The 13,928-nt window shown below is 38.0% G+C and overlaps 1 protein-coding gene and 1 pseudogene across 1 annotated transcript; one reads left to right on the top strand and one right to left on the bottom strand.

The window, feature by feature from the left end:
• The window catches only part of LOC141829884 (uncharacterized), an 8,078-nt pseudogene extending 6,420 nt beyond the window's left edge, over positions 1-1,658 (bottom strand).
• A 5,559-nt stretch (positions 1,659-7,217) lies between these two features.
• LOC141830106 (uncharacterized) lies at positions 7,218-7,748 on the top strand. The gene is made up of 2 exons (XM_074717594.1): positions 7,218-7,331; positions 7,406-7,748. Exons 1-2 carry the CDS (start codon positions 7,218-7,220, stop codon positions 7,700-7,702), a joined length of 411 nt encoding a protein of 136 aa, XP_074573695.1. The 3' UTR covers positions 7,703-7,748.
• Positions 7,749-13,928: the final 6,180 nt, after the last annotated feature.

The following is a 13,928-nucleotide window of genomic DNA, read 5'->3' as shown; positions in this document are numbered from 1 at the left end:
CCCGGCATGGTGTATTGTGGGACGATACCACACTCCTCTAGGTATTTGGCAAAAGGCCCTGGACGTTGTTCACCTGAACCGTCATACCGACCGTTTTATTCACCACCACGATCGGACTTTACTTTCTTTATCTTTCGGTTGAGTTGATTTTCAACTTCAGCCTTAAATGACTTGAACACGTCCAATGTTTGAGCCTTTTCCTGAATAAGAAAAATGTATGCATATCTAGAGAAATCGTCTATGAATGATACGAAATAGCGTTGACCATTCCAAGAAGGAATTGGAAATGGCCCACATACATCCGTATGTATCAACTCAAGGACTTCCGTAGCCCTAAATGCATTCAATTTTCTATTTTTGGTTTGCTTTCCTTTAATGCATTCAACACAGACATTAAAGTCCTTGAAATCAATGGAATTAAAGATCACATCTGACACAAGACGTTCAACTCTATTTTTAGAGATGTGACCTAGACGTTTGTGTCATAATGCACCCGAAGTATTATCATTTAGTTTTTGTTTAGTACCTCTTGATTCAATGTTTAGGATTTCATTATATGAAGCATTTGTATCAAGCAAATATAGATTATCATATTGCATTAATGAACCAGTTCCAACAACTGAATCACCAATAGATAACTTAAATTGACTATTTCCAAATGAACAAGAGTAACCAAATTTGTCCAAATAACAAACAGAAATTAAATTCCGTCTAAAAGACGGTACCACAAAAGTATCTATTAAGTCCAAATAGTAACCAGTACTAAGCAACAATCTAAAGTGCCCTATTGCTTCAACTTCTACCGATTTTCCATCGCCCACAAAAATGCGTCTTTCAGCATCACTTGGCTTTCGGTAGTTCAGGCAACCCTGCCTTGAAATACTGATGTTAGTAGTAGCACCAGAGTCTAACCACCAAGTATTTCTAGGTACTGAAGCTAAATTTACTTCAGAACAAACCAAATTAAGAAACATACCCTTTTTCTCGCGCCATGCACGATATTTGGTACATTCCTTCTTCATGTGTCCAGCCTTATTGCAAAAGAAACAATCTCCTTTGTTTTGTTTCTTTGCATTTGGACCAGCAGCATCCACATTCTTCCTTTTCTTGCCCTTATCCTTAGAGGTGCTTGCTAGATGAGCACTTTCAGTCTTTTCTTGCTTCAATCTCTCTTCCTCTTAAACACAATGAGAGATCAGTTCATTCAAATTCTACGTTTCCTTTTGACAGTTAAAACTGACCTTAAAGTGGTTGAATTGAACTGGAAGAGAAATCAGAATGAGATGCACAAGTAACTCCTCATGCAAATCAAGCTTTAATGCCTTAAGTTTTGAAGCAAGATTGGACATCTCCATGATGTACTCCCTTATGTTACCATTGCCCTTATACTTCATTGAAATCAAGCTCTTAAGAATAGTGCTTGTTTCAGCCTTATCGCTTTTGGCAAAGCGCTTTTCAAGTTCTGCAAGGTAATCTTTAGCATTGGTGGTGTCCTTAGACACTGCACCCCTGAACACCTCCGGAATTGCACGCTTAATGATCATTAGACTCATGCGGTTAGAGCGTTCCCATTTCTCAAATTTAGCTTTATCTTCAAGAGAGCTAGCTATCGTAGGAGTAGGGGGTTGCTCCGTCCGTATCGCAAGGTCCATGTCCATGCATCCGAGAACTATCTGAATGTTCTCCTTCCAGTCCTTAAAGTTGGAACCATTAAGGACCGGTATTGAATTTAAGTTGGCAGAGATATTTGCAACATTAACTGAAAAGAGAACAGAAAATAAACTGTAAATAACATGCACACTACTTTAATTTTCAATCTAGTTCAAAATAATTAGCATACCCATCCAAGATATTTAGTGCACCATTAATTTCAAGTCTTTGGACAGTAAAATTAACTGCTAGTAATATCCTTATTGTAATAATCAAACACTAACAATAAAGCACGACAAATAACAAACCCCTCTTTGGATTGATTTGCTATTCTCATGTGAAATCCTTATAATCGTTACGTGTTTTCTATCACAGGTAATTTATGTACTCCGGTCAATCATTGACCGTCCTTTGGGCAGATCAAATGATCACATGGAAATACATAATTACAAACATTCAAAATTCAAAATTAAATAAACCAAATTAGAGAGGTCACTTTGGCAACTTCATAATTCAACTTATTTAATTTGAATAAAGAACTAAATGCTAATTAAAGAACAAGATTAAAAAAAATGAAGGTTAAAGAGTTGAAGAACTTTTTACACTGAACTAAGTAATTCATGTAATATATATATGTAAATAATACATTTACACCTTACGGCATACTATAATAATATCTCAATATTAATGAAAGCCATATAATCCATTTAAAATTTAAATCTATATTATAAAATAAGTTAATTAAATTATTTTATCAAAATAATTTAATTAAATTATTTTATTTAACTAATTAAATTGAATGGATTACATGCACGTCTGTTTAATCATGCGCGTCTGTTTATTCACGCGCAGGTTCTTTTATTATTATTATTATTATTATTAACTTAATAACGTGCATTTAGTTATTAAGTTAATTAATAACATTATTAAGCACGTTGCCAAAAACAGAAAATGTCCTTTGAAACTGACGCCACGACTCCACATCGTTATTAAGTAAATTAATAACGTTATTAAGAAAACCACGTTGCCAAAACCGATGCATGCACTTTGTGGTGGTTTTTTTTAATTAACTTAATAAAAAAACCACGTTTCCTTGCCCTAACCCACACGCCGTGCGCTGCAGTTTCGCCCGCCTGCGCGCTGCAGTTCGCCTGCCGCCGGCGCTTGCCTTCCCGGCGCCTGCACCAGGCCGCCGTTTCTTACTTCGCCAGCGTCACAGGGATCTCTCGCACGCAGACAGCGCCAGTGTGCTGCCATGTTCGTCGTCAGCCAAACACGCAGAGAAATTGAGGAAAATCCGTGTTCGGGCAGAGAAATCGTGAAAACCAGAAAGAAAACCGAACAGTATAGTAGAATTTCTTAAGAACTGAGATAAACTTAGCTCTGATATCAATTGTTGGAGTTTTGCATTTGCCCTAATGTCGAGAAATCTCAACGCATGCATCGTCTATCCAATTCTTAAGAAACAACAAGAAGTAAAAATTCGGAAGCGTACCGGAATCCATCTCTAGCAGCCGAGAATGATCTTCCAAAAGGTGCAGAGTTCCTTAGGTTTCTCTAACGATGGGGATTCAGCGAAACAATTCTATCGCTCTGCCTTTTGTGGACCATAACCCCTTATAAGGATTGACATATTTCTAATTTGGCCCTAGCTCATCAAATTAGAAATACTACAAATGGTATCCATATTTATAATTCATAATAAATATGCCCTTAAGTCAAATTTCAAATAAAATTTAGATCACAAAATTGACTTAATTTATTTGATGACCATATATATTCATTAATTATACAAATGTCCCATTAGATACTAACAGCTGCTTCCTTTAGCCATCGACAAAGGGAAAATCCCTAATCGTGATTTCCAAATGAGAATTTTGGAATTGTGTTTTTCCCTCCGGAGCGCCACGAGTTCCTTCCCTGATCGCTGCATCTACCCGATCGCGAGGATTCCCTATTGGCATCTTCCGGTGGAGAAAGATCTAACTCGCAGTTGACTCCCCAATCACGACTTTCTCCGAGAGGCATCATTTTCCGTGAGAAGTGTTCTCCCCAATCGAAAAACCAAAGCGTGCCTTGGTGGCTGCGACTCTCGTCGCTAACCAATGGAAGAAAGGATCCCAGCTGCGTCTCCTTGTTCACTGCCCGCTGACGAGATCACGGTCGAAATCTTGTGAAGCACACCCGACCTTGTTATCCCTGATTGGAGTCTTTGCCAGAGCGTTAGGGGTTGCTGTCGGAGTGCCAAATTGCTAGAGTTGCTGCTAGATTACAGTTGGGGTTTGCCGCTAGAAGCTTGTGAAGCTATCGGAGAACAATCCATCTTCATCGAAAGAGTTCTAACCATTTGCCTCGAATCGACAGTTAAAGGTTGACCATCGAAAATTACATCAGGAATACGATTGCCGGTGATAGTTAAAAAATCTTGAAAATCTATCACGATAAATGTTGTTGCTTGTTTTGATTATTAAGGTTTTTCTCTTGTATCGGTCGTTGTCGATCGTCGGCTAGTATCGAAGACGGTGATGCGACTCGTGACTTTAGAAGTCGTCCAGATGAAAACTTGGCGTGGATCATCGATAGAGGCGGAGCTTTGATAGAGCCACTCGATTGATACCAATTCTATTCCACGACATCTATTAGGTACACGTAGAATATTTATTATTATTAAAAAATTTTAAATTTAAGTTATGTCATATACCTGTTGTTATTTGTATGAGTGTGTTGTGAATGTTGTAATAATTAAGTTTAATTATTATTTTATTTCTTCCATTGCGTATATTTGTGAAACGTATAAACACGTACAACGCACTAGGCTGATCCTAACATATAGTTGTTTGTGTGTTTGTTCCTTTCATTCATCTTATATACTTGGTTAGTTTAGGATATGATCTATGTATTAGTCCTCACTAGGCTGACTATGTTACACCTAGCCTAAGCAGTAGTTCCTTGTCCTGGGGATTCAAATTACTCAAACATCTGTCTAAGAGGACTGTCCTCTTGATGTATTTCTGTTTTGATCAAAGATTTACGAGTAACAATCCAGACAAGTGGTTATAGGGTATACTTCTTCTAATAAAAGGAGTGGTGAATCTTCTATGAGCTACTCAATCACCTTCGAACATTTTGACTTATATCCAATCATCCTGGGGCTATACTTTCGAAGAGACATTTGCTTAAGATGTCAAAGTATAAGTCTCCATAACCAAGATGATTTGAATACGTCAAGTCGAAAGAAACTTACATTCGAGATGCAATGAGATCTTCATAGATATATATAGAATCACATGAAGTTTCATAACAGTTCACATCCGATGAACTAGTTACTCTTAATTAACATCTAAAATTGGTTCGATCCTCTGTGGCTCCTTTTGATCTCCTACAAAATAAAGTTTACATTTTGAGACGTAGTACCATAAATATAGAAATAATTACATTAAAATTAAAAATAAAATCAAACTCGTAAAATATGATAAAAATTAACTTTTAAATATACGAAAAAAATTAAGAACATGAACATTCAATAATATGTTAAAATATTAATTATCAGGCATCACAATTGTAAGCTATCAATCAAATAGCAACTGAAGCAATCACAGCGACAGCGCAAAGATTGGGATCTAGGTAATGGAATTACCAGTGGGGCGACTCACCTCGAAGGGGGTAACTATGAGGAGGGCTTCGAGGACGCCATCTTCGAATGCAACGGCGCCGATCCTTCCGCGGTTGGTGAGGTCGATCGCCGATGGCGGCGTCCTTGAAGGCTGACTGGAGGAGGGCGTTGGAATCCATGCGGAGAACATACTTGAGCGTGAGGTGCATAGCGAAGGGGGTGAGTCCTTTCCATAGTATGCGTACACCCTCCGTCGACGGAGTTCACGATGCCTCGGTAAACTCCGGTGCAATTGAGCTGGAGTCGGATCTTGATCACATCGATGGGTTGGAGGCAACAGGCCTCCATGACGCCGCCGAGGGGCTGGAGGCATGAGGCAGCGTCAATGGCGGGAACTTCTTTGAATTCCACTCCTCCGATGGCGGTGCAGCAGCGCCTTCTCTGACGGCCATGGAGAGGAGGGAAGCGAAGGAGAGGGCAAATAAGGAGAAAAAGAATGAATTAAGGATAGTTTTCCCTTTTCATATTTATAAATACATTTCTTACACTCCAATTTAAAATGTAAAAAACAGAAAAAAAATTTAAAAATATTTTATTTTAATTTTATTTCTATTTTAAAATATTAATTATTAACTTAATTCATCTATTTAGATGTCTTATTTTTGTATCGACATCGCTCCTCACATAATGCATGTCGTCACCATCCAATATCTAACCGCTCACATTCCACGATGTCGACGTCGACTCTCATCGTAAATCTTTTCAAGGATAAAAATAAAAAAGATAGAGACAGGTAATCCTAATCTTTTCTTCTCCTTCAATGACAGAGACTTATCCAAACAACGTACATTATTTATTTTAAGACCTTTTATATCCCAATTTTTATATTCAATATTAATAAAATTTTACAGTTTCTCATCTGTACTTTAGATACATTGTCTTTCTAAGAAGCGAACATATTTTTATAATTTTATATATTTAATCTTCATTCTCCTTCCTTTCCTCTTAAATAAACTAACACATGTTATATTAATAAATCTTCCATCCCTTCTAAATAAGGGGAACATAAATATTTTATTTTCTTTATCTTTTCCTTCTTTTCCTTCCCTTCTTCTTCCGTTAACGAATCTTCACTCACCCCATTCAAATATAATATAAAAATATAAAAGTAATTCAGATTTTTTTTATTCAGATGAAAAAAAAATGATATATGATTTTGGAATTTTGAAATCTCGTACATGATTTGAATATTTCGAAATTTTTTCTACTAAATTGTGTTTGTTTTTTTTTTGTAATAAAGTCGCTGGTATTTTGTAGTTCAAATTTTTATTATTTAAATATGTGAAATATATAAAATTTATCATGAACCAATCGACCTTCCTTAATCTAATACATCTGATTAAAAAAAAATCCAATTAAGCCTATTTTTTAATTCTTGTCTAAATTAATAGTGATGTATTTATGTGTATAATAAAAATAAAACCATAATTTAATTCAGTTACGTTTCCTTATAATAATAATAATAATAATAATAATAATAATAATAACGATAATAATAATTTCCTATATTAAAAATTTTTCTTTAAATGCAGAGAAATTATTTCTAAAAATTTGCATCCATATTTTACCAAATTACACTTAATTATATACCATAATTATCTCGTTTCCATTTTCTTTTTAAATCCATTATTGATCGACCTTCTTAATTTTCTTTCATTTATTATCATAATTTCAAATACTTTCATTTATTTCTTAGCATCATTTAATTACGTAAGCTACAAAACTAACAGTTGTTTTAAAATAATAATTTTTTGGAAAATATAAAATTATTATAATTAAAAACTTTCCTAAACCAACGTTCTTCCGCATCCCTATAAACGCTGCGAAGCAAACCCACTCCTGAACTTAATCAAAGGAATTCTCTCCCCTTCTGCTCGCCCTCAGTCCCTCAGCCATGGCGGAAGGGGGAGGTGTGACCCTGGAGGAGTTAAGGAAGAAATTGGAAGATTTTGGGAGGGTGAGAAACTGGGAACGACACCACACACCGAGAAATCTCGTCCTGGCTTTGGTATGTATGAATCTGATCAAGTGTAACGTACCAATATTGCTTAATTCTCTGTTTAATTATGTTTGTGTACGTAGGTTGGGGAGGTTGGAGAGCTGGCAGAGATCTTTCAATGGAAAGGTGAGGTGGCGAGGGGAATCCCAGACTGGGAGGAAGAGGAGAAGCAGCACCTGGGGGAGGAGCTCTCCGATGTGCTGCTCTACCTTGTGAGGTTATCAGACATGTGTGGGGTGGACCTGGGCAAGGCTGCCCTCAGGAAGATCAAACTCAATGGCATCAAGTACCCTGCTCCCGTTAGCAATAACGAAGGCCATGAGGGTTCCGACAGCGGAGTGAAGGAGCAGGAGGAGGAGGAGCCCTCTAAAGGAGTCTGAAATTGATGGAGTCTTCTTCCATGTACTGTTTTGATCTTTCTGTCATTTGATTATTAATTGACTGTTGGAGTAGCCATCCATGCATGAGTATCTGAAGATCAATAAGATGTATGATGGAATGTCTGTGTTCTGTTTCAGAAATGTTCGTGCGTGTCCTTTTAAACAGCCACAGGGAAGTCTAAAGAAAACAAATTGAATAGGTTTTAGTTTATATATATAGAGATTGAAGTGGAGGTTCCCTACGAGGCAAGGCAAAGTTGCTTTTGAAGTTAAGTGGATTAAGGTGAATAGAATTAAGCGCATTCAAATGGCCTCAAGGCATAAAGTAGTAGTAAGAAGATATTTAAACCTGATAAAAGGAATTTAAAATCTAGCAAGTCTTCTTCTCTTAAGCAATGGCCTATCTGCAAAGCAATGGCCAAGGAATTTAAAATCTAGTCAATGGCAACAATGGCCAAGTCAAAGTCATCAACATAGGCTCAACCGCATTAGGAGCAATTGAGTAGATGAGCTACCTAGCATACTGTGGTTCTATCGCACTATGCTAAGGACCACCACGAGACAGACCTTGCTCAACTAGGTAAACGAAATCAAGATCATCCTTGTAACCAAAATCAGGACTGAGACAATAAGAATAAAGGCTTATGATAACTCTAATGTAGAATGTCGAGCCCTCGACTTGGACCTCATTGAAGAAAATGCATCTTCACTTAGCAACACTAGAGAACAGTCCATGGATATTGCGTCAACTAGAAATCAATAAAATAAATAGATTTTTACAAGGAAAGTTTCAAAAGATAAAAGCTACCTATCTTGTGTAAAATTCAGTTGTGAACATTTCACTTATATCTCTTTGTATATCAATAAATTTCCATTCATTTGTAGATTGTTGGAATTGTGAATAAAAATAGATGAAAAGCGACTCCAATAGAAATGTGGAATAGTCCCATATTGAAAAAAAAATAAAAATAGATTAATTTATGTTGAATCATATCATTAAAATAATATCCACTATAGAAAAATATATATTTAGGGATGAATTTTAGCGAAAAAATAGTTTATCGTAAATCAGCAATAATAATAGAGACGAAAATAGATTCATCGCAACATAACAATGAAATTAGCAACAAAAATAAATTTCATCGTAAAATTAACAATGCAAAAGTTTTGTCACAAAATCCGTGTGCAAAATATTATTGTCACAAAATTCGTTGTAAATTAATGATGAATGTTTAATTCGTCACAACTTAGGGATCTATTTTTAAGTTTAGCTATGAATCTTGGGTTCGTCGCTGAATCAATGACGAAACCTAGGATTCATCGTTGAATCAAATGAATTAATTCAACTGATTCAGCGACGAAATATTGATCAATGAATCGAACTACGAATGATTCATCACTAGTTCAATGACAAATTTAGCGATGAGTTCATTTTCGTCTATAAATTCATGATTTAGGGATTCCCTACCCTAAATCACATTGGTCGCCGCAACTCTCCCACACACACGTTGTTGCCGATTCTCTCCAACTTGCGAAGCACGTGATCAACCGTCGGTAATTATCAATTCTCTCCTCTTCTCCTTTCCCCTATGTTGTCCGGCCTGATCTGGACGCGACGAGGCACGATGGCTATCTAGCTCCTTAGTCAGCCAGGCACGACCTCTCGCCGCCACAGCTTTGGGGGTGAAGCTGTCCATGAGCGCTAGCCTCGAGGCCGCCCGTCGAGCGCCGACTGTTAGGTCGCTCGCAAGAGCCGACCACAAGCGTCGACCGTGAACCGACCGCGAGCACTACCACAATCAGGGCTCGAGCACCATCATAGCCTACAATCGAGGCTAGCCGCATGCTCAGCTCCTATTGTGAGCTCGCCCCACCACAAGCTCAGCCCTTATGGCGAGCTCATCTGACAGTGAGCTCACCCTAACTGCGAGCTCGATTGGGCGTGAGCTCAGTCCCGACCGCAGGCTTGGCTAGTCTTGAGCTCTATTTTTTTTATGTTTCTTGCTTGATTTTGCAAGATGATGTCAATGGCTATTACAATGTGGACTTTCTTTTTGGTTTAAGCATATGTAAATTAGAGGATGAGGGCAAAAAGATTTAGTAATGCTTAATTAGTTACTATGGACCTATGTGATTGTTAATTTTGAGCCTTAACAAATGAGAGAGCATCATTTTATAAAGTGTAGTGTATTTGTATTGACAAGATAAATTTTACTGTCTTTGTCATATCTTATGTTTGTGTCAAATATTTATTTGTGCACCATTATATTTGATTATTGACTTCATAATATTGTTTATGCAGGTCTCTGTCTGGCATGGAATTAAAGTAGTTGAAGACATGCGTCTTTATTCATCTGCTTTAGATATATATCTAATCTAGGAGTTAGCACCGCACAAAAACTCTATTTTTGTAATATAATTATATATGTATTCTATTTTTATTATAATTTTCTATTTGATCTGAAGTCTATATTTCGTCCAACAAGTACAACCTAAGAGACACAACCCAATGAAAAATGTCTTACCTATGTAACATTCAAGATTGGGCTAGATTGCCCTCGAGCATGATGCAACAACCAAACACTCAGCAGATTAATCAAGCATTTACGGTTCGAATCCATTGTAAGATATTTTTCTCCAATAGAATGAATAATCTAGGACGTTGACGGTTAGACGATGAGTCACTTACACTTTATTTGATGGGCTACTAGGAGGAGGATCGTCCATCTCCTACTAGATTATCAAAAAGATTAAGCCAAATTATTGAGTATGTAAGAGTATGGACACCTGAATTATCAAAAAGATCGAGCTAAATTGTGTGCGCCCGGAATCTAGATTATCAAAAAACAAAAGAAAGAAAAAGATTAGGCTTGATTGAATCACTTCGAATCAAATTTGTTGGATTGCAAGGGTGCAAACATAGTCCCACATCTAAAACACATGAAAAAGATCATGGATTTAAAAAGATGAAAAATATCTCCATTGGTATGAGGCCTTTTGGGGAAAGCCCAAGAACAAAGTCATGATGGCTTAGGCCCAAAGTGGACAATATCATATCATTGTGGAGATATTTTGAATCCATCGGTACCAACAATTGGTATCAGAGCAAGACCGTTCTTCACCGAACTAACCGCCGGAAAAGCCATGATCCAGATCTAACCATGTGGGTTGAACCTTAAAAACAAAGGAAGTGAGTGCTCCCGTGTCTGAATCAAGAGGACCAGACACCAGGTGAGAAGTCCTAGTAGGTCGGGTGGACCAAGGGGCAAAAAGTTCTAGTTGCGGCTAGGTGAGAAGTCCTAGTAGGTCGGATGGACCGAGGGGTAAAAAGTCCTGATTACGGCTAGGTGAGAAGTCCTAGTAGGTCGGGTGGACCGAGGGGCAAAAAGTCCTAGTTGTAGCTAGGTGGAAAGTCCTAGTAGGTCGGGTGGACCGAGGGGCAAAAAGTCCTGATGGATCGAGGATTCAGACATCAAATGGAGACTTTCCGTTTAAGGGGGGCCTGTGGTCCTTTGTTTGAGGGGGAGATTGGGGTGCAAACATAGTCCCACATCTAAAACACATGAAAAAGATCATGTATTTAAAAGGATGAAAGACCTTTTGGGGAAAGCCCAAAAATAAAGTCATGAGGGCTTAGGCCCAAAGCGGATAATATCATACCATTGTAGAGATATTTTGAATCCATCGGTACCAACAAAATTCACATCACACAGTAAGTCACCTCTCTACCTTTAACTTCAAGTAACATCTATTGGTCCAGGTAGCTCCAGAGAATGCAAATTGATATGACTCGTCGAGGCTTGTGTTCAACACTATCTCCATAAACGATATTGCTCCGCTATGGTGCTTACGGATAGCAGCAATTCGTTCCCAAGATACAACGACAAATGTCTCAGAATAGTAGCACTTCAAATTTTGAGACCAACGAACCTACTCGTAGGCTTTTTGGACTCCGAATGCAAAATATGAGATGAATGCTCAAAGAACGAGGAAAATCGATAAATTCGATGATCTTTCCAGCATCTGGAGGGATCTATTTATACCAAATGAAGAGGTTGAATGCCCTTTGGGTGAGAGGATGTGTTCTTTGGGCTGGATCGATCTGGATCGTCCAATCTGGAGGGTTGTAACCCTTCACATAGCCCACTTTAATATCATCCATCAGATCTGAAGGGTTGTGACCCTCAAATCTCTCCTCTTGTCATCAGCCGTCGGATCTGGATCTAATGATCCATTCGATCTGACGCTTTAGATCAAGTCTCATCCTAAGCAGTCAGATCATGACTCTTCGCGATCCAACGTTCCAGATCACATCACTTGCGATCCATCACATCTCTTTGATCAACGATTGTCATCCGTTCGCCCAATCAACAATCCAGTCATCTCTTCTTCCCCCACGTGGATGCCACATAGGCATTGCCATGTCGCATACGAGTCTGACACGTCACCCGAGTGCCATGTAGGCACTGCAATGTCATCTGGAGCATAAATTTAAGCTCCTCAATGCTTCTCGCGATGACGCAAAGTGTAAAATGCAAAGTGCGCCGACAAAGCGCCCATTGCACACGTGCGCAGGTGGCGGATGGCGGGCTCACAGGTGCGAGCACTTGCTCGCCCCTGAGAAGAGAGCACATAGTCTTTTTGTATTAATTCCATTAACACAACATCATTAATAAAGAAAGGAAATCCATCAAAAATTTTTGATGTGAGACTATTCCCTATCCACTTCCTTATATAACATTAATTAACAATTAATGTTGTTCTGGACTTGTCTTTAAATAATTAATTTTTCATTCACCCTTAATCAGTTTTGAGCAAATTAATAGCTAGTCTAAATCTATCTACGTGAAATGTAGATTTCGATTTTGAAGTTAATTACAACTTTCATCAATTGATGACATTCCAATTTTTTCATAAAATCGTATTAGTCCATTAAGACTCCAATATCCAACAACATCCTTCTCCTTTCTTATGATAGATGAATCTCTACCTTACATCCTTCTCCTTCCTTATTATATTTGTGAGTGGATTCTTATAATGACTATGCTATCATGATCATTAGAAAAAAAAGTAATTATTCTCTCATTATTAATTAAAATAATCTATAGTAATTAAGTTATATGTTAAAAGAATTGGCCAATATTGGGAACTTTTCAAACATTCCTAATCGTTTCTTGTTTGTTTCACAGCCATATAATTTTTTTTATAGCCTAAAGGGCAAAGCACAATGATCACACAAGATTCCACAAGCTCCTTTTCGTCTCAACCACCGTTTTTTTAACCTTATTAATGCTATCTTCATAATAAATGTTCTCTTTTTATCGAATAGATCGAAGATATTTATTCTTAGAACTCAAAATATATGTGTTTCAGCGGATTCTTCCTAGTCCGCGTTGCTGTCCTCCATGTGGATTTTGTTTGGTAGAGCTAGTTGCCCTACTTTTCCATTTCTGCACGGTAATTACACATGTTAGAGAATGTCGATGGTGGCCGACAAACCCTCCGATGCTTAAGTTAGCGGATTGACGAAGAAGTGAAAGTATATAGAAGACTTAGAATGCATACCTCTGTCCCTACCTTGTGGCCCTATTTATCCTTCAACTCTAGCTCATCCATTATAATCACCCACATTGTCCATTTACTATCCATGCAGCCATAACTGCCCCCTTGCTACCTCACCATTTACTAGCTAACTGTTCAAGCCATTAACTATCCATGTCGTCGTCCTTCCATTAACTATATATATATCCATGTCATCGTCCTTCCATTAATTGCCCGTGGAACCATAACGGTCTTCCTGTGCCTCCATAATCATTCTTCCATTAAGATCGTTGTTACCAATTATGTATTGGAGTGAAATTGTTTAGGCATCCACCTACTAAGAAGGGATGCGTTAAGAATGTGTTCTTGGATGGGGATGTTCATAAAGGGTGCACGATGCGGATGTGCAACGAGATATTTTCAGACGGGAATGTTCTCAAAGGATGCATGACAGGGATGTTTTCGGGTGTTGATGTTCCCAAAGGATGCATGACGAGGATATTCCTAAATGTCATATGGCGAGGATGTGCGGCAAGATGTTCCCAAAGGATGCACAACGAGGATGTTTTTGGGTAGAGACGATGTTCCCAAAGGATGTAAGGATGCACGACAGAGATGTTACTACTGGGGATGTTTCTAAAGGGCGCATGGCTGGGATGTGCAGCGGAGATATTTTTAGATGGAA

The sequence above is a fragment of the Curcuma longa genome, chromosome 5 (assembly GCF_044706935.1).
Source record: "Curcuma longa cultivar G26 ecotype Majalengka, Jawa Barat chromosome 5, ITB_CL_G26_1.1, whole genome shotgun sequence".
NCBI lineage: Eukaryota > Viridiplantae > Streptophyta > Magnoliopsida > Zingiberales > Zingiberaceae > Curcuma > Curcuma longa.
The sequence above is the reverse complement of the archived record's forward strand: the minus strand, read 5'-3'. Positions and strand labels throughout refer to the sequence as shown.

What these genes read in the sequence shown, in the direction of transcription:
- LOC141830106 (XM_074717594.1), top strand. Translation starts at nt 7,218, where the DNA reads ATGGCGGAAGGGGGAGGTGTGACCCTGGAGGAGTTAAGGAAGAAATTG. An exon ending in GAAATCTCGTCCTGGCTTTG is followed by an intron (nt 7,332 to 7,405) that starts GTATGTATGAAT and finishes TTGTGTACGTAG; the next exon opens with GTTGGGGAGGTTGGAGAGCT.